The sequence below is a fragment of the Leptosomus discolor genome, chromosome 3 (genome assembly GCF_034619465.1).
Source record: "Leptosomus discolor isolate bLepDis1 chromosome 3, bLepDis1.hap2, whole genome shotgun sequence".
In the NCBI taxonomy this organism is placed as follows: Eukaryota; Metazoa; Chordata; class Aves; order Leptosomiformes; family Leptosomidae; genus Leptosomus; species Leptosomus discolor.
The window spans coordinates 3,177,635-3,204,848 of record NC_141393.1 but is presented as its reverse complement, the minus strand read 5'-3'; the positions used below and the strand labels follow the sequence as shown (position 1 = coordinate 3,204,848).

The 27,214-nt window shown below is 45.3% G+C and overlaps 1 protein-coding gene across 2 annotated transcripts in view; it reads left to right on the top strand.

Annotated features, from left to right (window-relative positions):
• The first annotated feature begins 537 nt into the window (after nt 1–537).
• Nucleotides 538–27,214, top strand: part of MAP4K5 (mitogen-activated protein kinase kinase kinase kinase 5) — a 70,641-nt gene continuing 43,964 nt past the window's right edge. For both annotated transcript variants that reach the window (XM_086463547.1, XM_086463546.1), the window contains exons 1-2: nt 538–645; nt 24,024–24,081. In XM_086463547.1, coding sequence (XP_086319673.1) covers nt 538–645; nt 24,024–24,081 — 166 coding nt within the window. The remainder of the gene's footprint in view (nt 646–24,023; nt 24,082–27,214) is intronic.

Here is a 27,214-nt window from a genome sequence, read left to right as displayed (position 1 = left end):
GGGCCGCGGCAGGAGGGGGAGGAGAAGGAGGAGGAGGAGGAGGAGGAGGCGGCGGCGGCGCTTCCTCTCCGGCGGGACAAAGGGCTGTGGGCGCGCAGGTAGGAGCCGGCCCGGCCTTGCTGCGGGCCTGGCTGCGGGAGAGCTGGCGGCTGCCCCGGCCGGCGGCGGGCGGGCCGCGGCGCCTCCTCAGCGCCGGCGGGACGGGATCTCCCTCCTTACAGCGGCCGGGGCGGTTGTTCCCCGCCGCGTTCAACGCTTCCCCGTTGCCCCGGGGTAGCCCCGGGAACCGCCGCGGGTTGCGGAGGGCGCTGCCCCCACCGCCGGGCCGCGAACGGCCGTGGCAACCGCCGGCTGCCTGCCTTTGTCTCGGCAGCCGCGGCCCAGAGCCCGCCCCTGGAGTCCCCCCCCCTCAGCAAGCGCTTTCCGCCGCAGGAGCCATGGGCCGGCTGCCGCGCTAGGAGCATCCCCGGCCGGAGGGGCGAGGAGGAAAGCGGCCGCTGCTCCCCTTCCCCCGGCGGGGGCTGCGCGGGGCCGGAGATGGAGCCGGCGGCGCGGCCGAGCGGGGATATCCTGAGGCGGAACCCGCAGCAGGACTACGAGCTGATCCAGCGGGTGGGGAGCGGCACCTACGGCGATGTCTACAAGGTGAGCGGCGCGGAGAGGCCCCGCCGGGCTCTGCTCCGGGGGGGTTCCCTCACGGCGGGGTCGGGCTCGGGCTCGGGGCGTTCAAGGGGCCGGCTCCTGGGAAACCTGTGGACTCGGGGCATCCCTGACAAAGGTTTCCCCTCCCCATCTCACGCTTTTGGTTAGAAGGCTTGACTCCTGCTTGCAGCGTTGGAATGGGGTCTGTCTCACCAGTCCCTTCACTGGTTTCTTAGAGGTTTGAATTGGTGAATACTGTGGGTGATACTTTCCATGTTCCTCCTAAGGAAAGCAGAGGATATCTATTTGCTGTACCTGTTTCCAGAACGCATCAGTTAAACTTGCACCCTTTTAATCAGGTGCTTTATCCCTGAGGTTAATAATAGCCCGTGAAAGGCAGAAGCAGATTAAAGCTCTTCAGAAGCTGGAACGGAGTTAGGGCTGGCGGTAGAGTTACCGCTGCAAATCCAGTAGATGCTCTTGAAACGGTGCGGACTGGCGCTCACGTCGCCAGAACCACGGCCACGGGAAACAGAAGGACTAGGCACGGCGTGTTCCTCTCCTTGCGCTTCTCTGGGAGATACGAGCCCCTTCCCCAAACGTCGGGGATTCTCAGCGGCGTTAAGGCTCAGGTTGCTTACAAAGAAAGCCTTCGAGTTTTCGACCTGCGTTTGGCAATCTGCATTTTCAGCTGCACGGGAAGAGTGGCTGTGATGTTTTACTTTGTAATGCTGTTGAGTGTGTTCAGAATAGACCTGACACAACCAACCGTACAAGAAAAGGTGTGTTACCGTGCCACATGAAAGGCAGCGGTAATTACTCATGCTGGGGGAGGGCTCTTCACTAATGTTCAAATTGAAGTTTTATAGATGGATCTTGTTCCCACCACCCCTTTGAAATGGTTACTTATGGCCTCAGGAAGTTATTTTTAAAAGTTTTCATGGTGCATATTTACCTTTTTTTTCTTTTTCTTTTTTTTTTTTTTTCTCCTGGAGTGCTGTGCACAGATCGGTCAACTTCTTTGCTAGGGAATCTGGCACTAAATCCTTTAAAAGGACATTTCAGGTTTCGTAAATCCAAAACTCACCATACCTTGAGCTAGTTTGTTTGAGTATGTCTGCCTAGTACAGGGCAGCACCACAAGAAATAACTAGTTCTGTTGCAGAGAAGTATTTTTATGTCATCTCTTTGTGGAAAAAGAAATATTCTGCTTCTCGTTATCCTGGTAATTAGTGGAGAGCTGTGCTGACATGTCATACAGCTTCCGGTTCCGGAGCTGGTTTGAATGCATGGCTCTGCTCTGTGCCATGTAAACATATCCCCTTTAAAAAAATAATCCCCAACCCTCCCCCACCTCCATTCTTTGGGTTATGAAAAATGTGCCTTGTATTCCTGAAATCGTTTCAGACAGGAATAAACCCAAACCTTCTCCTAGTGCAACCTTGCAGATTTAAATCGAAGTCTGTGGCAGCCTTTTTAGACATTGTTTTGGGTCTGAAACAAGTATAAAGTTAATGAGTTTAAAATAGTTTGAGAGCCTACATTTGTTTCTAGGTCACTGGTTTGCTCTTTTGTTTTTATAAAGCCCTGCAACAGGGCTGTATCAAGGGAATACTGAATCGAATGGCACTGGGTGTTACGACAAATAAGCAAAGCAAACTTATTTTTTGAAGTCATTGGTGTTAATTTTAAAAGTAACTAAACCTTTCTTCTTGAAAGGACTTAATGTACAAACATTGTACTTTTATTTTTCATAGTCCGTGGTAAGTAAGTCTCTTAGCACAGATGGCACATCTTGTGCTCGCTGAGGGTTGTCAGCAGCATTTATAAAATGCGTTTCTTAGTGAATGTCCAATTGTTGTTGGGTTGCAGAGCTCGGGCAAGGTTTGCTAGAGAGAGCTCTTAAATGAAAATGGAATTTTCCCCTCACCTCTTCAAGTGGTTTCTCTGCTCCATCACTACTAGTGAGTCACCAGCGTCTCCAGCAGAGTTGTTTTTAGGATGTCTAAATGAGACGGCCGTGCTGATTGTGGGAGATCTGCTTCTTCCTCAGATGCTTTTTGGTGGTGGTGGTTCATGCCTCAGATTCTTCTTGAGGCATTTGGTAGCTTTTAGAGTAATTAGTTCTTTTTTGGGCATTGAAGGCAGAGGTTAAGCAAATATTTGTGTTTACTATTAGGTTACAGAAGAATATTTAAGGCCTTTCTAAAAATCTCCTACCACTTTGCTTTTCATTACTGCTGTGGAAGCTTAAAACTGAAATGTGTTTTCTTAGTGTGTTTGTGGGTTTTTTTTCCTTTTGTCTGTCACATGACACATAATAGTTGATTGTAGGGATGCTCCTAAGTACTGGGTTGTTGATGTTGGTTCGTTTTTTTTTTTTTTCTCCAAAATACATTTCAGACTGGGGGAGAAACCATCCATAAATAAACTATTTCCTTATCTGTTCGCAGCAGTGTAAGTAGATCCAAGTTTACATCTACCAGTCTTGGAAGTACAATTTCCATTCCAATCCTAACGCGTTAGTTGTCTCATCTGTGTTGGGAAAGCTTTTTTTTTCTTTTGAATAGAGGATATTACTGTTAAGCCAATTCTAATCCATTGGAGTAATTTATGTCTCAAAGCATTGTATCGAGCTATCTGAAATTGCTGACTTCTGAAGGAGGCTGTAATAACGAAGACTGGGTACTCACTAGAACTTAATAACACGCTGACAGTATTTTTTTGGTCCCCATTCTCTGTCAGATGGTTAGCATCATCAGCATTGTATCCCTTAGCGCTGCAAAGGCGAGGTCTACAAGAGTGAGGTTTTAATTTGGCTTTCCTGGCAAGACTTCTGTTTGCCCTCCTTAGTCATATGTGTGAAAGTATCAAAGCGGTATTTAAAAATGATGTAAGTTTGTTCACGCATCTGGACATGGTGTGCGTGTGCTTAGTGCAGAAACATCCAGCTGACCAGTGTCTTAGAGCAGAAGGATAAAAAAGCTGCTAGAAGCTGTACATGGAATTTAATTTCCAGCACTAGGAAGTAGCCCGTCGGATCCCATCCCGGGTAAACTCCCACAGTGTGGGGAGATGTTTCCCAGGATGGGTTTTCATGCCAGCATGACCTGTCAGTGAACCTCCAGCTTTTCAGTGGGGCCTTGTAGTCTAATTTGTGTAAGGTCAGCTTTGATAAGAAGTTCACATCACCAGCTCTGTAAGCGCGTGTTTCTGCACTCCTTGATGTTTCCTGGAAGTATTTGGAATAGTGTAGGACTGTTTTGGTTAGCTTGTGGGATTCGGTTGCGTCAGAACACCAAGTCGTTAGGTTAGATGAATTTGTAGATGTTGGTGTCCTGAAGGGACTTGGAAAACAAGCGCTGTATTAGGGCAGTAATTTAATTCAGCTGTATCTTACTGGGATTTCCTGCAGGGACTTTCCATTTGAGTATTTATTAATGACTTGGAATAGGTTTGATGGGGAGATTTAGGGGAAAGAATACCTTGTGTCATGGCGAGAGATGCGGGGTCACCACCCCTTGCACATAAAGCCTTCTGCTACAGACGTGGGTGCCTTTACCATCAGGCTGTTGACTCTGCTGGGGAACAAAAGACAACTTCCACTCACTCCTGGCTCCTCTGTTTCCTTCTGCCCCAAACAAGAGTTTTAACTAATCTTTGGTTTTGGAGAAGGGGAACAAAAGGATGGTTTATGTAGACTGTCTTTTTGAATGCTCTTGTTTGGCAGCTGAGATGAAAGATCATGTCTTTGCTCAGCCCAGCACCCTCTGCAGGCTGCTTTTGCGGGATGAATGGCCGAGTGTCTGTCCTCCCCGAGAGGCGATGATCCAATATGATCTTGTGCAGCAATTCTAAAGCTGTCTTGTTTTGGTTTTTCCAAGCAGGATTGTGAACAGTGCTACAGTAGCTTTCTTTAAAAGTAAGCGCAAGGGATGAGAAATGTACCAAATCAGTAGCAGAAACTATCTGTAAACAGGAGATGGATTTTTATTAAATATTCTGGAAATTTCATTCCTTCTTGCGTCACTGGCTCAGTCTCTCTCTTTCTCTTGGGTTATTTGGTTTGGTTTTGTTTTGTGTTTTAATCTGCACCAGGTAAAGGCATTCACTTAGGAGAAACCTGTACTGGTTTGCTGCTGATTGCGGGAGAATAATGAGCCATGAAATTGGATCGTGGCAGACAGAGACTCATTTTTGCTCAAATCCGGTTTAAAAATTTTTAAAATTAAAAAAAAAAAAAAAAATTAAAGTGTTGCTATAGAAGTGGAACTGTGTCCAGTTTGAGTCAGGTTTCAGCCCTGCTTGTGTGGTCAATGCCTTATTCTGAGAGCTCTGGAGTATAATTCCTGGTGAAGTCAAAGGCAGTGGAGAATCTGCATTTGATATTTTGAAACCAATTCTTGATGTCAGCCTAATTCCACAAAACATGAGAACTTACCGGTTAAAGCGTTGTACTACGTGAAGTCAGCAGATTAAGAACGGAGTATTAAGGCTTTGTTTTAATACCAGAGTACAATTATGGCTATGACAGTTTTTAATCACACACTCCCAACTTTATACAAATACCTTCTGGCAGCTGCAGGCCAATTGGATTTGCCGTCCCTGATTCAGCACTTCTGTCCCTGGGGAATATACATTGCTTATGCATATCCATTACCATAAAACATCTGTCACATCAGGGATTCCACTGCTTCTCCCCAGATCAAAGCTCACAAAGGTTAGCAGTGTCTGCTGTGGCCATGCCTGAACTCTGCGTACTCACAGTTTTCCACACGAGGGGTGTTTAGAACGGCAGCGACCCAGCGCTGTTGAGTTTCTTCTTGTTGCTGTGGAGTTTCCCTTCTGGGAGATTGCTCGCTTTTCTTTTAGGATGCTGTCAGTAGGGTATTTGTATTGCTGAGAACTAAGATGCTCAGTGGCTTATTGACACCCTCTGTTAGGATCTTCGGGAGTTGTGGGGAAGCCCTTGCTTTCCCGTTTGTAATCTTCGTAAGATTTTTTTCTTATTAAGCCTTTGGTCTTTGAGCGTTCAAAGCTGTTTGGCTTTAAATGTTGCCTCCTGTTGCTAATGTTTTCTGTTAATGGTAGGTTATGTGGTGGGCATAGAGCGTTTCTCCCTATGTCTGTTTCTCCCCGTCTCTTGCTTTCAAAAGCAGGTTGTCTCTGGAATCTTAAAAATAAGGTCTGATTCCTTTTCCAGCTCTTTTGAAGTTGTCCTCCCGGGTTAGGTCCTCAAAGGAGCCAAAGAGCAATAGCAACCTTTCAGTGTGCTTCCATCAGCTAGTACCAAGGCTGTGCCCAGCATCTCTTAAGACAAGGAGGAACTGAGAGTCTGTTCTGTTGAGTTTAATGTCCTGTTGGTACCAGCCTTGTCTCCGACGGAGTCTTCAGTTGCGGTGTTACTGCCTAGTGCTCATCCTTCAGGTCACATTCTGCTGGGTAGATGATTTTGTTATTCCTCGTTTATTCGTGGTACAGTCGGTGACGGAGGCTGAGGCGTCCTGCGGACTTGCACAGGAAGGAGTTAACCAGAGCATGTTCTTTTATTCCCTACATGTTGCACACGTTTTTGGAGACCGGTCTCAAACACGAGAGGTGCTTTATATGAGCTGTGTCTTTTCTGCCTTCCACCCCAGAGCTCCGCTTCAACGCGAGGCGTCCGATCAGAGGAAGTGAATAGTGCACTTCATGCATCCCCTTTGAAACACACACACTACTGACCCCCCCCAACAGCAGAGGAAATCTCTGAGAAGGAGGAACAGATCAAAGATCAGAACATTTGCACACCAGGATCTGCTTCATCTTTGTCTCCAGAAGATGCAATGGTCACTTTCGTTGCCAATGTGTTTGGATAACTTTGAATGCGTCCCAAGATTTATAGCCTGACATGTCCGAGTGATTCCCAGCTCCATCAGCAGAGGTGTGTGGTAGAAGTATGCGGATCATCCATGCCAGAGAGAATAGGTCTTCCTGTTAGCAAGGCCGTAATGGAGTTTGCCAGCGTATTTTGCTGACACCGGCAACTGTCCGTCCTCTCAGCAGCTGGGAAAACAAATATGCTTGCTACCTTTATTCATGTTTGGCACCTGGCCCCTTGGTTATGGCTGTGAATGAGAAGAAGAGGCAGCATCAACCCAAGGTGATGCCCTGTGAGAACAATGCAAAACAGGTCCATCTCCATATTCATGAAGGTTGTTCATCAGCTCAGCGCAGCCTCGGTGTCTTGCATTTTAGATTGCCAAGACTTTCTCACGCTTTGCCGTTTTGTTAGGGTTTCAGATTTTCTATTTCTTCAAGAAATAGAAGACTAGTTCTTTCCCAGTTTCTGAAGGATTCCTAGCAATAAGAACACTCAGCAGGGTTTGGCGAGCGCAGAAGCCTTTGATTTGTGGTTTATGTGCATTCGGGGATTCCAATAAAAAGTCAATGAGAAGGGCAGGGTATTTTATTCAAGATTTTTCATTTGTGATCTGCAAGAGTAGATGCTACCTTGCTTTTAATGGGCGTACGTACATAAGGCCGACCTGCTGCTGCAGTAGTTGGAAAAATAGCAAAAGACAATTTGTTCCACCGGGCCTTCCACAAATCTCCTTGCAGAGCATCCTGATGGAAGAGGCATTGCAGAGACCATTTACCTGTGGCCTCACCAAGTAGAGCAATCTATCTGACAGGTTAACTCGATCTGTCTAATTATAATGAAGGGGTCTCTGTGTTATGTACCCGTTTTTCTCCGAGCTGTGGTTTGCTAGACTGGAGAGCAAGTTTACACCATGCAGTGTTATTTGTTGTGCCTCTCCCACCCCTTTTCTCATTTAGGGGATCTGTTCACGAGTGGCTTGTCTGGAAAGTTGGAGTCCCTTCTGTTTATCAAAATAGCAGAGCAGCTCCACTGAGTGAAACAACTTTTAACTCTGTTCCCACCTAACCAGCTCTGTGAAATCAGTATCTTCATCTGTTGGATAATATTTAGCCTGTTGGCATCGTTTTGAGACCCAGATCTGCCTGCTCATGTGTTCCCCTGCAGCTGGCCCACAGGAAATGTCTCCCATCACGTGAAGGTCTGAGCTGTCGGGACCTCCTCGTGTACGGAGGCTGGATAAACTGCTCTTCCTTCCTAGATTGCTTGGGGGAAAATGTCAGCGTTTGGTACAGAGACCTGTTTTGTTCTTCAGCTTTCCAAATTCCTTCACCCAAGCATTATAGTAATTTGTTTTATCCAGCACAGTGGGTAATGTCTGTAAGGACCTTCTCAGCTGCTCTAAGAGCCAAGCTTACCTTCCTCCGTGGTGGATGGAAAACGCCTTGCCGAGAAGCTGCCCCTTGATTGTGTCTCTGGAGCACTCGCGCTCTTTCGGTGAAAAGAGCACACGGGCAGGTGAGCACAGGAATTGCTTCCTGGCTTCTCCTTCAGTCAGGACGGGAGGTCAGGGGCAAATCTGTTTTGTGGGTGCTGTTTCCATCCCGCCCCTGTCAGATCCCAAGGAAAGGGATTCAGGAGGGGACTCACTTACATGGAAAGCGGGGCGGCATTAGGGAAAGGGCTGACATCTCCCAGTCAATGAGCCGTCGGACATAGGGCAGCATGTTCCTCTCATCTGTCAAGAGGTAGTCAAGTTATGGGACTAGTGCGTTTAGCATCACAGATCTCTCAAAGTTGCTCGCTTTTGAGACTGTGGGACGCTAAGATACGGTTTGAGCAGATGCCTGTCAGTACATCATGAGCAGGCAGTAAAAAAATCTGAAATTTGTTGCTACAGAGGGAGAATAAGAAGTGCCAAGGCTTTTGTTCCAAAGCCTTAGCCTCTTCCAGTGCTTTTCCCTAGTCTGTCACCCTTCGTATTGCTATATGTGTTTCTACTGACTTCTTTGCTCCTGAAAGTAGTAAAAAGATGATGCAAGATGCAGTCAGGGTTACCCCTCAGAGCTCTGAGCTGACCTGCGGTCCTGGTGGCCAGAACTGTTGCGTTTACTGAACTGATCCGTCAAAATGACACCTTTAATGCCATATTTGATATTTTGGCATGTCGAAATTACTCTTCTCCCAAGTCTATTTTTGCGTCTTCCATATGAGTAGGGTGTATGGAAGGTTCACGTTTTCATAGACATGAGGAAGATTTGGCTGGATGTTTCCAGGAAGCTGAATGCAACTTATTTTCAGGTTAGTGTGAACAGCTGGATTTGTAGCCTGTTGAAATGTGCGTTTTGAGACATTCCAGAAAGGCAGGTGCTGTTTCTCTTCACAGAGTGAAGGGCTCATTGTAGGGGGACGCTGTTGGCTTATTGGTCAGAAATCATTCTCGAGCTTGCTTGGTGCAGCTCTTTCCTGTGCAGCATTAAAGGCAGCATTTCTTCTTACATTTAATGTGATGATCCACCCCAAGAAACGGTAGCTCTGTTCAGTTTTCGGCTGTGCGTGTGGCTGTTTGCTGATCATTGCTGTTGAAGCCCTATAGAATTGTGTTACATGTGCCTTAATTTGTTTAATGTACAGACATGCAAGGTAGTAGTTGAATTAGAGTCATTACACTCCCAGAGATGTTTGGGAGATTTAGTCATGAATCTTAAGGGAAGATAAGCGGTAAAGTCTCTTGTGCAGGCACGGAAATGTAAACGTGGTAGGTAGCAAGAGTAGAGGTGGGGCCGTACCATCTTTTATAGATGTACTTTGTGCTGATAAAACTTAAAGAATTGAAATGTGAAGGGAAGCAATACCTAATGAGCGTTGTTCGTTGCTCCCCAGTGATTAACAGTTTCAGGTATTTGTGTTGTATTTACGAGAGGTGTGAAAACAGCAGCAGCTGAAGGTTTTCTTTTGAGGCTCTTGGCCGACAGTGGGGTAAGGGAGAGTCTCTCTCTCTTGATGTCCCTCTTGCAGGTATTCACAGTTGTATTGTCTGTCGAGGGGGGCGTCTTAATTTAAATATATTTATGGGTTCTCTTAAACAGCTGACATCTCTTTTCATTTAAAACTGTTTTGGGGAAAGAAGCGTTGCCATTTGAGATGCCCCCTGCCTTAAGAGGACAATTTCTGTGGCTGGGGAGGATAATGATGCGATACGCGGAGGGAGGGAACCGAGGTAGCTCGGATGCGTGGGCATCGCCTTTGTAGCGTTAGTAGCTCGTGAGGGGTGAGGGTTTCGGAGGCTGGATGGAGTGTGTCTGCATAGATAAAATACCTTCACCAGCATGATGTTTAGGAGGAGCCTGGGTTAGTAATTGGGCAGGATAAGCAGTTTCTGATAGTGCTGTTTCGTTTTGTCAGGCATGTCTGCGTTTAAATTTGAAGCACTACTTGAGTTCTGATCCTCTGCTTCTTGGTTAATTGTGAAGAGGCATGATTAACTTTTTGATGAACCTAGTGCCCTTAAAGCTTTGCCAAATGGTTCCTGTCGGCAGAGTCCGGTTTTATATTTGGCTCACAATATCAAACTGGGGACAAAGGGACTTGAGAGGATGAGTAGGGAGATCTTGAGAATGTTTGATGATCTGCCATTGCTTCAGCAGTCACAACCGATTGCCTGTTCAGGGTACACGAACAAAAATTTTTCCTTTTGCTCATTCTGTGGGTGTTGAGGTTTGTCTAAATCCTGCAGTGGGATGTTTTGAGTACGGACTGACTGTGCTGGCTTGAGCAGCAAAGTTAGCTCCTGGAGGGGTGGAGGAGGAAAGGCAGGCTGTGGCTTTTCTCCATGAAAGTACGACATGATGAGATTCTGAAAGAGGTGAAGCAGTTGTTGCCTCTGTTTCTCGGAGCCTTGGCGCTTCTGGCAGCGTGTGGAAAGTGTGTGTGTGAGATACTGCCCTACCAACCAAGCTAGCTGCGCTTGGTTTGCCCGGAGAGAGGTGTGGGGCCAGGCTGTTTACTTATCAGCTTTATCTTTCCCCGGGATGCAGTCTCGCTGGACGTTGAGTTCATCTTGACATTATGACTTTGGCCCTCCTACTCTCTCATGGTTTCTGCTTTCATTACTTCATCTCCGCGGGTCGTTTTATTTAGCTACGGGAAGCTTTCCGAAGCTTGAAGTGGAATTTGCATGTGATCCCTGTGTGGTTGCCCTTTGATTACACCAGTTCAGTCTCTGGTGTTTGTGTGCAGAGAAGGGCAATGACGATGTCTGGAGCTTCTTTGCAGGTGGAATATACTTGCAGGATATATCATGTCTTGCAGAGACTTTATAGTACATATAATATTACACATGGCAGCTTAGGGTTTCTACTTAAGGATGTGGCTATAATCGATTTTGACTCACAGGACAGCTTTTTCATTCCTTCTCTGCATTTTGGCTGCTGCCTTACATGAGGAAAAAAAAACCCCACAGGTCAGTGTTTTACTTCTTGAAGGTCCTTTGGCTCGCTCCTTTCCGCTAAGCGGGTGTGCAGATCATCAAACCTCCTTCTTAGGGCGACGAGGATGCTGAGGACTGACCGCACGGGGCAGCTGAATTAGCCCTTCGGTATTATAATTCCATGCTGAGGGGAAATCTTGTACGTGTAAAGACTTAACTTTCCCCGTGCCCTGTTGTGCTTTCTAGAGTAGAGGGGGTGTGTGAGCTGAGGGGTAGTTTTGGGAACGGGGAAGCAGCCAGGCTGCACAGAGTTCCTTGGACTCACTGTCGTGGTTTCCTCCGTCTCTCTCCAACACATTCCTTAGTGGTGTCTGGCTCAGGAAGGCTGGTCCGTGGAAAATCCACACAGCTGCTGAAGCGAGAGGATTGCAGTTATTGGGGGTGGGAACTGTAGGCTTTTGCAGAGTTGGAGAGCGGATTGTCAGGCTGAGCAGCTTCCTGGGATGGAGGGGCATTGCCCAAACTGCCTTGGGGGTCCACTGGGGATCAAGCGAAAAACCCATTTAGAAACAAAGAGGAATAAGGCAAGATGGAAAGTGTTCTCAAGTATATTAAAATTTAAAAATATTTCTCTAAAATTCCAGTTAGATCATCAGGCCTAATTTACTGTAACATTATCATTTCTGTAGCATGCATGTTGTTTGAGCAGCATGGTTTTGTCCATGTTTTGCAGAAAGTTGAACCAGTAAAGTGAGGAAGTCACTGGCCAAGGGCTTGAATCCAGGATACTGAAGTGAAACTGGTGTTTGACAACTGTAGTTTAAGCTGTAGAAAAAATGTCTTGTTTTCGAGTTACGTCATTTAAATGACTGGACCAATCAAAATTGAGAAAACAATTAAAAAAAAATAAAATTAATCAATTGATTTATTTTCTCTCCTCCATTCTGGCTAAAGATAAGGTGTGAGAAGATAAGATATCTGTGAATTCCTGAAAGATAGCATCTGTAATGAAATGGCAGCATATTTCCTCTCTTTACTTAACCAGCATAAGTGCAAAACAGACTTTATACTTAACTTTTCTCATGTATCTAGCACATTCCAAAGTCCTAATTTTCCTCATTAAAATACTTACTAAAATGTCATTTCTGTTGATTTCAACAGAATTCCAGGCTGTGATTTTTGAATTGCCTACCGAAATAGAAATATTACTGATCACTATTTCATCATTGTAAGATCTAAAATGAAGATGATAAATAAATGTTGGGTTTTATTCTCGTAGAAACAACTGAAGAGTGGTACGGCCCTGTGGTCAGAAAGAAGCAGGCCCACTGTAGTCGCAAGTACACGTATGAAATTGAGAGGAAATCGTTATGTCTTACCCATCTTCCACCCCAAGAAGGTGACAACTGATACAGTACAGATGCAAACCGAAGCTTAATCTTAGGACAGAGAAAGAGTCTCCCTGCTCCTATTTTTAACTAATTTTCTTTTAACTTCTTTGATTTACACAGCTGCTTTTTTTTATTCATTCTTCCTGTACTGGTCGCTGTTTTATTTAACCAGAATGACAACAAAGAAAAAACCACCCAGACCTGTTTTCTTCATGAAGACAACTTTATGGCTTGTTCCTTTTAGTTTTGTAACTGGGAGCTCGTCTCTGAGGAAGGAGGCAATTACTGAACAGCTTTGTTGGAGTTAGATTTTTCTACTTCTACATTTTTCACCTGTGCCTCTCTAGATTCTATCAGATAATGAGAAGGAGTCGATACAGATTTGTACCCAGGGTTTGGAAGGCTTGGTAGCACAGCAGAGCCTCTGTGTGGCATGAAAAGCTAGAGGGGTTGGCCCCAATACTCTGTGGTTCAAAATGAGCTTGCACACACGGCTCGTGAGGTTCCAGTATGGAGCACTGCACTTCACTAGGCAAAATAGCTTCAATAAAGCAAACAAAAATCCCAGCAAAATGCGTGCTCTTGGATAGTTTGTTCTGACTAATCTGAAAGTATGTCCAAAAGTATTTCTGGTGTTTTAGGAAGTTGCCTGCAGATAGTGATGGTATAAGAGTTGCAATCTCGGAACTGCAGTTTCTTCTGATCTTTAAAATGCCAGCAGTGGTTCCTCAGTTCCGCCTTTTCTGAAGAGACGCATCGTACTGCGTGTTAGCTCACGGTTCCAAAGTAAAGCAGCAAGAAAACTATTGTTCTTTGGTAACAAAAAAGTAAAGTGATGGTTGTAAATTCTTTAATGCAATGCAAGTGGCCCAATTAAAAGAAAAAAAAAAAGGCAATCCATTGCCTTTTTCTTCAGAAACTTGGTTTTTTTCCCTGCCTAGAAAGCCAGATTCCTTCTTGTGATGGGAAAGCACAGTCCAGTGCTTTGGACCTCAGCCATGGGTTTCCTGCATGACTGTGACATGTTGCTTGGTGATTCTGTCCTTGTTATGTGCAAGTAATCATAAGTTCTTCATAGCTTCCCTGAAATAAAAGAAGTTGGTGTCTTCCCTTTGCGTGAAGCGGGGTTGATAGTGCTGTCTTGACTCGGTAAGGGTGTTTGGAGAACGGTATATCTGATCCACTCACTGAGGGGGGTTTTTCAGTGAAAAGAAGAGACGTAGATACTTTTCTTCAAATACTTTGTTTGACACATCTCTTGGTTCTTTCATCTCTAAGGAATAAATAAATTCCCCTGCAGCTGGTAAAATATGTAATCTTTTAATGTTACTTGAATTTGTACTCCATAATACTGTGGGGTTTTCTCCTGTGTCGTGCATTCAACATAGGAACAAAATAAAATGGTTTCACATTTATTCTTCCTATCTTCTGGCAAATAAACCCTTTTAAAATCCATCTTGGTGTGTAGTTTAGTAATATGTTTGAAGGTATCTTTTTTTTTTTTCCTCCTTTTTCCCTTCCCCCCCTTATTTTATACCCTGGGCAGTAAAGCTGTTGGGCATCTGCTCCATTTTAAGTATATTAGCAGCTTCATAGGCCTTCTTTGATTTGTATGATCTTCTGTTATGTTCAAAAATGTATATTATTCCTCAGGAAATTGAGCTATTTCTAGTAGCTTTTCAAAACAATCTAGTGCACATAGTTATAACTTGAAAAGGTTCTTTTCTGGTTTGGTTTTTGCTCCAACGGAGTCAAAATTGTTCCCTTTTCTTCTTTTTTTCCTCATGTGGTATTTGTTCGTATCCTTTGTGCTGCATTAGTTGCTAAATAGTACTTTTGTGGTCAGGATCTGTTTCTAGCTTTAGCTTTCGATTTTTGGAAGGATCATGCCAAATATTTTGTGAAGGATGATCTGCCAAGAAAATTTCATAGGAGAATAACCAGCCTCCACTTGAAAGCATATAGCTGACTTCTTTTGTTATTTTTTTCCCTAAATAAATGTCGTTAAGATGTGCACTGATCTTTGCTCTGTTGTTATTGTTATCCTCAGTGCCATAGGTCTTTGTCCTTCAGTAGTTATTGCTAGGAGTGAGAATTAAATGTTTTAGCGGCTGCTGAGATCTGTAAAGCCACTTTGCTTATACAAATCCTTAGTCTGGGTTTCTGTGCTGGAATGAAAGGAGTTGGCCTAACATCATTAATGAGCTTTTAATCCCTTATTGCTTGAGTTAATTGGCCTTGAGTAGGAAAGTGTCTGAAGTCTGTGAGTGAAAGGTAGGTTCCCCTCCTTCCAATTTTCTCTGCAAAAGATACACTATCTAAATTTCACTAACTGCCAGTGAAAGTAAATACATTTAAGCCTTATTTGCATTATAGCTGTGCTTAGGAGTGCCAGTTGCAGATCTTACTGCTTTGGGTTTCAGGTTTTAACGTGGAATTTATTGAAACCTTGGTACTTTTGCATATTCTGGCTTCTGCTCCTTCAAGAAGGGAAACTGCAAGTGCTGTAAATGTGGAAATAGGGAGCGACGGTTGTGAGGTTTGCCTCCTGCTTTGTACTGATGCGTGTTCCTCATCTGAAGGACAAGGAGTGGCAGTGTCCATCTGGAGAGCACCCACAATATCAGTATTTGTGTTTGTACGATATTCAGCTCTGATATCCAAAGTGGTGGCTCTTGTGGTAGTGCTGCTGCAGTATAAAGTAGCTGACAGAAGAAATTCAGAAATACATATAAAAAGTAAAGTTAGAATGTGGATCTTTGGTTTTGATTTATCCCAAAAAGTAGTAACGGAGAAGGTTGTAGGAGGCAGTTCTCTTTTAGTGTATTGAGTCTATAAAGTCTCTGTTAGGGCAGTGGTTTCTGAAAGCCTCTGTGCCTTTTGCTATAAAGGAGCCTGGTACTGCTCTCCATCTTAGAAATCCAGCTGGAAAATCGCGGGGCAAACAATTGCCTCTGGGGCTTTCTGCCTCCTAAAAGAGAAACAGCCCTGAACCTTAGAAATTGTCGTTAGGTATCTTTTTCCAGCAGCAAAGACTAGCTAGACATCTGCTTCACATGCGAGCTGCCCTGGCACACCTCGGGTGATGAGCGAAGCGTTGCGAGGGACGCAGAGTGGGAGGGACAGTTGTTTCCATCTGGCACAAATTTCAGCCCATTCAGTAAGGTTTGCATTAATATTTGACAGTTATCCCGCCTTTTTTTATTTTTTTTTTTTTTAAGCTATGCTCTTTTGTTCCTCCTTCTAAATTTTTAAGCCTTCCATCCATAGACCTTCCCACACGAAGGAGAAAAATATGGTCAGCATCTGTTACAGAGATGCTCTCGGCACCGAGCAGGAGGGCCTTTAAGTCCAGTGCTCTGTTTAGGTTTCCTTAGGATGGGGCTGTGGGGAACTGGCTTGGTTTGCTTATTTTGTTTATATGAAAGAAGAGAGGAGGGGAAAAAAAAACCCCACAGAACTGCAGTAATTGCACCTGTATGGGTTTGGTGCATGCACCTGTCTAGGAGGTAAGATACAGGGGAATGCAGGAAAAAAATACATGGTCGTATACCCCTTCCGTGAGTCTCCTGGGGATGCTTGTGGAGTGTGCTGCCGGGTACTGGGACAGGACCAGCACGTGCTCTACTCAGTCTAAAACTGAAGAGCAACAGTGGGAGCTACTATTTTTGGCTGGAGCCCAGGCAGAGGAGCTCTGCAGCTGCTTGGTGGCCTATATGGGCGATTCTCTGCTTGTGCACCCTCCTGACACCAAGGTCTGGATCTGCTCTGAGCAAAGGTCAGCCCTTCACTCTCTCACTCCAAACAGGGTGCCGAGCAGGTGAGCATTTCAGGAGATCATGGGAGCCATCAGACCTGGCCTCTCTACTTGGGTTATCCTTTACCTGCAAATTTTCAAGGATTTTTTTCCTTGAAGCTTTAGGAGTTTGGTTTGTTTTACAAAAGTGCTTTCCTAATGTACAGGGCTGCCAAAGGTTGCGGTATCTTTCTCTTGTGAAGGATAGCAATTCTGGGCTCCCACAGTAGGGATTCACTCTTGTTGCTTTTAAGCTGGGTTTTCTGAGAAGCTTTCTGGCTACATATTGGTGTTTTGGGAATCCCCAGCTCTACTGCAGCTGGTAAAGAGATGGTGTTTCAGGAGTACACACCTCTCCTTTCCATTCATTAAGATTATGTCCAGTGTTGCTGTTCTTTGCTGTAGCTGCCTGATAATTTTCCATCTCTGTTTACAAAGCATTTTTTAAAACTAACAGACTGATCTGCGTAAATCATAAGAGTAAGCACAATTGTGTAGTTAATGATGATAAACACTAGAAACACTTCCTTGAACTCCTGCATTAGGGTGTAATACAAATTCTGTTACGGACCAACAGGTCACCATCTGGTGAGATCGACTTCTTCTCTAACACATCACTTGCCGCTTACTTGAGGGATAAATGGTAAACTGGTCAGATCAGAAGCCTAATCCAGTCTGGCAGTTCCTGTCAGATTTCTTAATATTGCCTCTTGGGTACTGATTTTTATGGGTGTTCACAAAAAAAAACCCCAAATGATGAAACCCCCCGAACTTACTGTTGTGTTAAGAGTTACCAAAGCCCCCTGAGGACTTGGTGTCCTTCATGCAGGTCTCTTTCGAGGCTGCAGTATAGCAGGAGGCCTGTAGACCTCAGAGTTTGTTCTTGAGGGTTTCTCCGTGTGTGCTGGAAGGAGCAGTGAGGAATCAGGGGCCTCCTCTTGTGAAATAAGTCCTTCCTTCCAGAAATGTCTCATCTCTGCATGTGACCACTTTGAGCATAGGATGAAAAATTGAAGTGGGGTTACGTACAAGAATGCGGCATGTTCGTGGAAGCGTTTGTATCGTATGGGAGAGGGATACTATACCACAAAGTGAAACCCAAATCCTCACGTAGAAAGGCTCACAGCTGAAGTGCTGCTGAAGGGTCTGGTGGGTGTGCCAAGCTGTGGCAGTTGCTCAGTGAAGTTTTACTCCACAGGTGGGCTGGTTGTGGTGGCATCTTCAGGATCCCATCCGCTGTTTCAAGGCCTCTGTGCCCCTGCCTTCTGGTACGACATATATGCAGTAGTCTTGGTTTGGTCAGGTGTCCTGTATCAGGTACCTTCTTTATTCCCCTAACGCACATAATTTTTTGTGTTCTCTTTTTCAATCACACCTGAAATACCTACTGTGTGTAAGAAGGCATCTGTTTTCATGGATTTAGAGCAGCCCAGGTGAGAGACGTTTCTTTGGGTTACTTTAGTTGGCTGGGAGCTCTAGGCAGTGATAGATGTGAATTCAGAGACATAGGTAGGTGAATTCAAGGGTCTGTTTGATGATACTGTGAGATGGGGAAAGAACAGCATAACAGGAATTTCAAGACTGCGTAGAGAAGGTTAAGAGTTATAAAGTGCAAGAGATCAGAAACTAGAAAGCAGATGAGAAGCTTCTGTTTCAGTCACTGGGCAGGAGGTCAGGGTACCTTTTGAAGGTATATACAGTGACTGAGGAGAAGCAGGCAGCACTTGAGACAGCAAAACGTCATGGTCACTGATGAGTGAAGCTTGGCAAAGAATGAATAAGACGGGGATGCATGGGAGGGTTGCCACAGGAGCTGCAATTATGATTAGATTAAATGAAGACAGAGTCGAACAAACGGCCCTTTTGGTGATTTGGGCTGTTGATCCAAGGCTGGAGATCAGACAAGGACGTTGGGGCGAGGAGGGGATTTCACCATGGAAATTGAAAATACTAATTTGGAGGCTGTGAGGGTGGGAATTGCTGTCTGAATCTTCCCCTTCTTTTCCTATGTTGAAGTAGAAAGTGGCTGGACAAGGAGACTGAGCACATAAACTTGCATTCAGTTGTCCAAGTGAAATGATTCTCCAATTTTTTACCGTCCCACACGGTTTAGTGCTGGGAACCCTTAGGGTGGAATTGTTTGGCTTGCACTCTTAAAAATAAGTAAAACAGAACTGCAGAATGTGTAACTGGTTCTGAAACCAGTTTTCTGTGTTATTTCTGGTCATTAGCTACAAAATGTGCCCTACCCAAAATGTGTTTTCTCGTGTGCATTGTTTGGGTGTGAGGTGGGAAGCGTTGTACACTGGGATTGCCATGGGCGTCATGTTGGGTTCCGCTGTCCCACAACAGCTTTTTGGTGCAGTTCTGAGAAGAAAGTTAAGTCTTGGTGGGAAAACTTGATGATTTTTTGTGTCTAATATCATAAGACTCTCCCAACTCCCTGAAACCCCAGTCCTACTGATAGCGCATCTCTCATTTTTGAGCGTGGCATGGGGACACACCACTGACGTTGTTCCTGGCTCGGAAGAATGTGTGTTGCCCCTGAACTGACGGCCTAACACGGGCTCTGTCTGCATGCAGCTAGTCCGTGTTCCAGCAAGCACCATGCAGATCCCAGTTCGGTTGCTGGGAGAGTGCATCAGTGCTTGCTCAGCTCTTCACAGAATCACAGGGGTTGGAAGGGACCTTGAAAGACCATCCAGTCCAACCCCCCTGCCAGAGCAGGACTACCTAGAGTAGGTCACACAGGAACGTGTCCAGGCGGGTTTTGAATGTCTCCAGAGAAGGAGACTCCACCACCTCTCTGGGCAGCCTGTTCCAGGGCTCTGCCACCCTCACAAGGAAAAAGTTTTTCCTTATGTTCATGTGGAACCTCCTGTGCTCCAGCTTGCACCTGTTGCCCCTTGTCCTGTCACTGGCCATCACCGAGAAGAGCCCGACTCCATCCTCCTGACACTCGCCCTTTACCTGTTTATAACCATTGATGAGGTCACCCCTCAGTCTCCTCCAAGCTCAAGAGCCCCAGCTCCCTCAGCCTTTCATCAGAAGGGAGATGTTCCACCCCCTTCACCATCTTTGTGGCTCTGTGCTGGACTCTTTCCAGCAGTTCCCTGTCCTTCTGGAACGGAGGGGCCCAGAACTGGACACACTATTCCAGATGGGGTCTCACCAGGGCAGAGCAGAGGGGGAGGAGAACCTCTCTCGACCTACTGACCACCCCCTTCTCACACACTCCAGGATGCCATTGGCCTTCTTGGCCACGAGGGCACATTGCTGGCTCGTGGTCATCCTGCTGCCCACCAGGACCCCCAGGTCCCTTTCCCCTACGCTACTCTCCAACGGCTCAGTCCCCAGCCTAGACTGGTACATGGGGTTGTACTTTCCCAGGTGCAAGACTCTACACTTGCCCTTGTTGTAGTTCATTAAATTCCTCCCAGCTCCATCATTTGTCAGAGGACCATGGGTGTGAAGAAACCTTTAATCTGCTCTGGTACAACTGTGTGTATGTTTGAGGGAATCTGGGTTGCGTTGGCTGGTGCTGACATATACTGGGGAAAAACGTGCAGTGATTATTGTGCTGTCACATTAAACTGGTGGCATGTAATCTCTTAGGTAGCTACAACTATGCAATAGGATATTCAGAAAAAGAGGACTGGTTGTGTTTTGGTTTATTTTGGACATAGACTCTGTGTGATGTTCTGTAGTATTAATATTTAGCTGCTAAAACATTCTGGAAGAGTGCTCAGTGGGATGCTGGCACTCATCCTATAGCAGGCTGCAGGACAGCTGAAGAAGAGGTGACCAAAAGACCACTACTTAGCTCTTCTTTCTCAGTAAATACACTCTGTATATGACATTGAGCAAAATAAATCTGAGTGTGTGGCTTGCCCCATTCAAATATACCCTTGGTCTGGTCGCATTCTTGTGTGGGTCACGTTTTCTGTTGGAGCTTTGCAATCCTTCTGCCAAAATCTGATAGTTTTAATTTTCATTCTGAGTAACGTGGAACGTAGTTTTCAGGTCTGAATGTCGTTAAATAAAATGAAGATCAATACTAACAGATAGCAAAAGCTCTGTCTTCCTCTGGGGGAAAGTCTTACAGCAAGTCCCCTGATCTTTCAGGGAAGTCGAGTTCCGCTTCTGTCGTGTGGGAACTGAACCGACTGCATTACTGATGGGGCTGCAGCACAGGAGGGAGCTGTGTAAATGCTCATATATATGTCATCTTTATGTGATAAATCATGTAAATGATAAACTGCCATGTCAATAACAGCTTATGAGATACAGGACAGCGGCTATAGTTGTTAATTGACAGGTCTGGATTACTTGGCTTGCAGGGGAGAGCAGCTCCCCTGACCTCTGGTTGGTTTCAGCTAATGTTGAATTAAGACTTGAAATACTGGGAAGATTTCAGGGGATGAGAAAGAGGCAGATATTTTGCTATTGGGCTTTAAAAATATAAGTAAGATGACTAGGAGAACAGTAATTTCTTAGCTTTACTTCAATTTTCTCCCCTCTAGCGAAGAAATATATCAGTAAGATGAATTGATGAATCATTAACTGATTCTTCAGGGAAATTATTGAGAACTTGTATTTTTGTCAAATACAATTTATAGTAAAATTTCAGGTTTGATTCACAGAGACAGCAGTGTTGATGTAATGCATTCCTGTCTGTGACTTCCTTGGTACTACACAATCCTTTTTTTTTTTTAAGGAAGTAGAATGATGCAAACTGTAGTCACCCATAGGAAACAAGTTGAGAATTTCTTTAACTAACATGTCTCAAAATGATTTGAGGAATCCTTATGTGATAGTTTTCATATCTAGGTGTGTACCATGGAGAAACAGTTTTTAGCCCTCGCCTTCTTACATATTTAATGACGTGCAAGATAACAGTAATTCTGGGCCCCTCAGTTCCAGAAGGACGGGGAACTGCTTGATGAAAGAGTCCAGCACAGAGCCACAAAGATGGTGAAGAGGGTGGAGCATCTCCCTTCTGATGAAAGGCTGAGGGAGCTGAGTCTCTTGAGCTTGGAGGAGACTGAGGGGTGACCTCATTAATGTTTATGAATATGTAAAGGGCGAGTGTCAGGAGGATGGAGCCGGGCTCTTCTTGGTGATGGCCAATGACAGGACAAGGGACAACGGGTGCAAGCTGGAGCACAGGAGGTTCCACATGAACCTAAGGAAAAACTTTTTCCCTGTGAGGGTGACAGAGCCCTGGAACAGGCTGCCCAGAGAGGTGGTGGGGTCTCCTTCTCTGGAGACATTCAAAACCCGCCTGGACGCGTTCCTGTGTGACCTACTCTAGGTAGTCCTGCTCTGGCTGGGGGGTTGGACTGGATTCTCTTTCAAGGTCCCTTCCAACCCCTACCATGCTGTGATTCTGTGATCAAGTTTTCAGCTGACAGAAAGGTGTGGAAGAGAAAAGTTTAAAAACCAGAGTGGCCGCAGAGAGAGACATGTGTACCCCTGTGAAGCTGGTGCAATGAGAGGTGAAGGAACAAAAGCCATCAGCCACATTTGTGGGCAGGTGACATCTCTTGGGAAGCAGTTTGGGTAAATTGCTGCGTGCTTGCAATATGACCGTCTAGACTGAAGTTCCTGTCGCTTTGAGCATCCAAACAAGGATACTGAGCATCAGGGAATACTCAGCATTTTTGCCTTTGGTGCTGGCACGATAGGAGTTAAGTAGCGTGTGTGGTCCTGGTGTCATCAACTGGAGCATGTGTTCGGTTGGAAGATTGAACTCTAGGACCAGAAAACTGGTCTTAGGACGGGTGGCTCGGATAACTTGATGTGTTTAATTCATAAATACCAACCCAGTGCAGAGCTTTCCATTCCAGCAGACAAAGTCTGGTGGTTGAAACCCAAAATTGTCCATGTCCAGGCTATAGATTATATGCAAAAACTTAATGGTAATATTGGATAGCAGCAGGACACAATTTGGTGAAGCTCTATGGCCTATTGTGTGTGAGAGCTGGGAGCCAGTAATTGCAGTGATCTCCTCTGGCCTGTACCTCCGAGTCCCTGCCAAGCAGTCTGCGTACGAGAGACCTTTGGCAGACCACATCCATTCCTTCAGGCTTCAGCATAACAGTAGCAGTGGCAGCGAGTGCTATATGGAAAAGGAATATCTGTAAGGAAAGTGATCTCTTTTTTTGTACTTCAGAAATGAAGCTGCTCTGGAAACCATGCAGCCTCCTTTATCTAATAGCTTAGCTGCTTGTGGATAGAAGCGTGGATAGCAGAGGTTCCCTGGCTTCACCAAGACAGAGTGTGTGCTTGGTCTCTTACGGGTTTCGTAACGGCATTGTAGGTGTAACAGTACCAGAGAGGTCCTAATCCTTTGTCCACGCTTGGATGCACGCTCCTTCTGGATGTTGAAGGATGCCAGTGATTTTGCTGTGTTCTAAAAACACCTCTGGTAGGAAGGTACTTTAAGAAGCGGTAAAGGTTTCCTTTGTGGTTAGCAGACAACTATCTGCTTCTGTGTTCAGTGATTTGGTCTGTTGGCTTGAGATGTTTGATTCTGTTGTGCAGTTGTTGAGGCTCTCTTTGACTTCAGTTGAGTCATATCTGTGTCCCTGGCGTGCATTTTGACACTGATCTCTTGGCTGAGCACTACAGGGCTTTGAAAGGCCGATTATTGTCAGTAGTGTGTGGTTTTTTTGGTGTGTGGTTTTTTTTGTTTGGTTTTTTTTTTTTTTTTTCCCCCTGTCTGGAAAGCCTTTGCCTATTTGGAAGCTTGACTAAGTGTTGACAAAACTGACAGGTTCATTGTTCAAATTTTTGCTTTACCTGTTGTTAAATCAAGACATCTTTTTGTCCATATGCAAGAGATGAGTGTTTTGTTCAGTAGTGGCTTCCTTCAGTTCAGTCCACAGGGGCAAATTTTCTTTGCATGCTCATCTTAAGTAGCTGCCCACATCGATTTCACCTCACTCAGTTTTCCTTCAATTTTCTGTAATACACCTCTTAACCAATTTCACATGTTCAGAAGACTCTGCGTCTTTGTTAGGGCAAGAATGAAACACTTGGGTTTAGACTCCGTTAGCTTTTGGATGATCAGCAAAAGGGGAATGCCACAGGGCCTAATGGGATCAGGTTGTGTGTCAAAAATACCGTAGTTTAGCTCTGGTGATGGTGCCCGAGCAATTTATTGCTCGTTTGACTAGAGTTAAAAGTGTCAGTGAAATCCTGGCTTAAAACTTTCTATGTCTGAGATTCCTGTAGCATTTCCTCCAGCCCCGAACTCTGTGTGAAGTTTACAGCGTACCCGAGGAGGACAGTTCTGTAAAGACTTAATTGGAGCTCCCTACCCCTTCTTCTTCTCGAGGGTCATGGGGAGCCTTCGCCTCTGTCAGGGTCTGTTGGAAGGAGTTTCTTTTCAGAGTTAAGTTGTTCACAGGGAGCTGGGTCTCCTCCGTGCTGCATCTGCAGTGCTTCTCCCTGCCCCTCCGCCCGTCAGTTCCACTTTCAGAGCGCCCTGAGGTTTAGCACCGTGAGATGGGTGGTTGAGCACCGTGTGCTCTGTGCTCTGGCAGTCCGTGGTGCAGCACGGTGCTTTTGTAGCAGCCCAGCCGGCACGGACGGCAGAAACTTCTCAGTTTCAACAACCCTTAGAAATGGTGTTTGAGAGGCATGAGCTCTCGTTTGCTGGCAAATAGCTGGGTTTTTGTAAAGTCCCGAAAGGAACTGCCAGTAGTGCTTCACAACTCCAATGAGGTTGGTGCTGTGCTAACGTCAAGACCGGATAGTCCTCACCCAGGTTGCTCTCAGCTAATTGCGTTGTGCCATATCTGTAACCTATGACATCACAGCGTATCTTTTCACGGTTTATAAGACTGCATGAGATGCCTTTGCAGTATAATTAAATATGTCCTAACTCTCTTATTTCAGGCTAGAAATCTTCATACGGGAGAACTGGCTGCTGTAAAAATAATCAAGTTAGAGCCTGGTAAGTTTTACATTCTTTTCTGTGCTTTTGAACTGCATTTTCATTTCTTCCATATGTTTATTTTCACACGGCTCTGAAGCTCCAGACAAAAGAAGTGTTTGGGTTTGTTTTTTGTAGTTTCAGTGGTTAGCTGACAGGAAGCACTGCAGGATGCGCCATTACTTTTGGCTATGTACTGCTCACTGTTTCCTTGTTTGTTCTTATCTCTCCTATCAATTTTTGCATAAAAAGATGTTGCAGTTACAGTGTGTTGTTAGTATAAAGAGAAGATTAAGGACAGGTGCTAAATTGTGAGGTCTGAGACAGTAGGGAGCTGGTAGGATGTGTGAGTTGAAAGGGGGAAGGGACCAGGCAACAATGCTAATGCCCACCAAAGGGGCCCTGGGAAAAACAGAGCCTTGTGCTTTTTAACGTGTCATCTTTTTTCTAACCTGTGGTGAGGGACGAGGATGGCTCATACTGTCATTTCCCCATGCATTTTCTGCCACTCCTCCTAAAAGCAGAAGCTCACTTGCTGCCCAAGAGATTTGCTGAGCTGAAGCCTAATCTGAGGCCTGCATCGAGAGCTGAAATCAGAAATTGTATCCTGAGTGGAAATGAGGAGGGGAGCTTTTTATCTGCTCAGTCATAACTCAGTCCCACCTGAGGATCTTGTGTTTGTTAGAAGAAGTCATCTCCCACTGCTTGCTCACTGGCATAGCTTTCAGACCTCTCCTTAGCATAGTCCTGTGTCTCTTTGCCATGTTGTGGTTTGCCTGAACTGCTGTGCTGTGTCTGTTCAGGGTCCTGGCTCTCTGGGACACGGGCTGAGGGAGACTCCTCCTGTGGTGTGTGCTTGCCTGGACTGACACGTGTAGCCTGTGATGAAGCAATTAAGGGACAATTAGGAAAGCAGTAGGATTTATGGAGATGCAGTGAGATAGCTTCCATGGCTGGAGTGCGGCGGGGAATAAGCACTGACTCTGTAGGCAGGAAAAATGGAGGAAAATCTGGAAAGACACGTGACGTAGGAGAGGCTGACAGAAGTGAGTATTTTTTAGTCTGGGGACAAGAAGGCTGAAGAGGGATCTAGCCAGCATCCTCCACAGCGGACTGGCAGAGGAGCTGGAGCCACACTGTCATCGCGAGTGCCCAGCGAAGGGGTGAAAGCCAGCAGGCCCAGTCCACACCAGGGGAGAGTCCGGCTGGATGTGGGGAAAGTTCTTCACAAGGAGAGTGTTTGTGTTCTGGGGCAGGGCCCAGGGAGGTGGTGAGATCTTCATCCTTGAAGATTTTTCTGAAGTTGACTGGGCAAGGCCTTGAGCAATGTGACCTGACTCTGTGGTTAGCCCTGCTTGGAGCAGAAGGTTGGACCAGCGGCCTCTGGAGGTCCCTGCCAACAGTCTTCTGCGATTCGAGGTTTTGATGACCAGCACTGAAATGTCTCCAGTCCCTGAACACCAGCATCTCTTCGAGACTGGACGTGTTAAAAGACTGTAGTTGTGATGGGGAGCCCACAGTGTCAGTATGTTGCTAGCAGTTGAGGTTGGTGTGCTATCTTCCTCTTTCTTGCCTAGAAAAAGGCGTCTCATTTGCTTGTCATCGCTTGGTTCTGTTCAGTCACTTGGGTCGAGAGGCATCGTGGGTTCTTAAACCCAAAGGCTCTGCTAATGTGTGCAGGTCCTTGCTAAGCAGAAAGGCTCCTTATCTCCTCCTCGTCTCTCCGAATGTGCATCCCTGAGGCGCTGAGCCCTGAGAGACATCTCTGCCCATCCTGCTGTTGTATTTTGTAGTTCCTCCAGCTTTCTGTTAAATCTGGGCTGGAAGAACCTTTCAAATTCTGTGGTGCTTACCAAAGACATCTGACCAGCTCCTCTCCCATTGAGGACTCTATGACCAGTGGTATTGGAGAGTCAGTTTTAGAAACCAAATATTTTAAGATTTTTATTTTAGCCGTATGAATAAAGATTTGGAGAACAGTTTTTAAGTAGCAGTCAGTATGTTCATTTTTCATGAAAGTTTAGTATTGTCCAGCTGACTTCTAGGCCAGCTAAATTTTTCTGGCATGTCTGTTACCCTTGAATAATAATTTTCAAACCTTTGACAGGAGGACCAGTGCTTAATGCCATGTACCTCACCCCGTATTTCTTGGTTGTGAAATCCCAGATAAAAAACTTTGAGGGAAGAGTGATAATGTCTTTACAGTTGGGTGTTTTTTTTTTGTCATCCAAAAAATCTTTAAAGTTTGTTAAGATAGCAATCTTGCATGGAATCTCTCAATATTTCTTTTTTTTTTTTTGCTATTTCAGTCATTTTGATGTAGTCGAGCGACTATGCATGAATTTGGATTAAGTCACCAGAGTAGTTTTTACCAAAATAAAAATGGGGTGCGGGGGAAAAAGAATGGGAACATATCTAAAATGGAGTGCTTTGGTGGCTTCACCCCACCCCTTATTTTCTCCCTCTTGAGCTGGATTATCAGGGAGACTGAAGTGCCGGTTATAAAGTGGAAAGGAAGGCAGCGGGGGTCCCCATCTGTCACGTGGTTAGAGAATCTAGGGGAAGAGGAGTTCAGGCCCATCTTTGTCTTATTTACAGTGAAGACCAGCAGTTGAGTCTCCCTTCTCATGGGATGTTGGTTTCCCTACTGACCTGTAAGACATTCCAAGGTGGTTTTAAGGATTTCTGCTGAAACTTTTCATATACTTCTTGCTTTTTGGATAAATTAAATGTGAATTGATTTAGGCAGCATGCGAGAGTGACTCTGTCACCTGGTCTTCAGGGGGGTGACTAGTTTCTTTTGTAAAGTGATCACAGAAAAATTAATTATGGGTTTCCCACATCCAAGAAAAGTAGGTTATCCTCTGGACCGCTTGATGTAAGGTTTCCCATGAGCCTAGCTGTTCGTTTCCAAGGGATTTTTTAAAAATTATTTGTAACAGTTCAAAGTTCCTGAAATATGAACGTGGTTTTTTCAGTTGGGGAAAAATTTGAAAAATTCCAGTGAATAGATGAAAAGAAAGTCTCAGCTTGATTCCTTAGCTTTTCTTTTCCTCCTTTCTTGAGGTTTCCGCTGAACTGTGCCGGTGCAGGTAAACAAGCAAAGAGCAGCCAGGCTGTGCTGGTGGTACCGGTGCTTCTGTGGCAGCCCTCA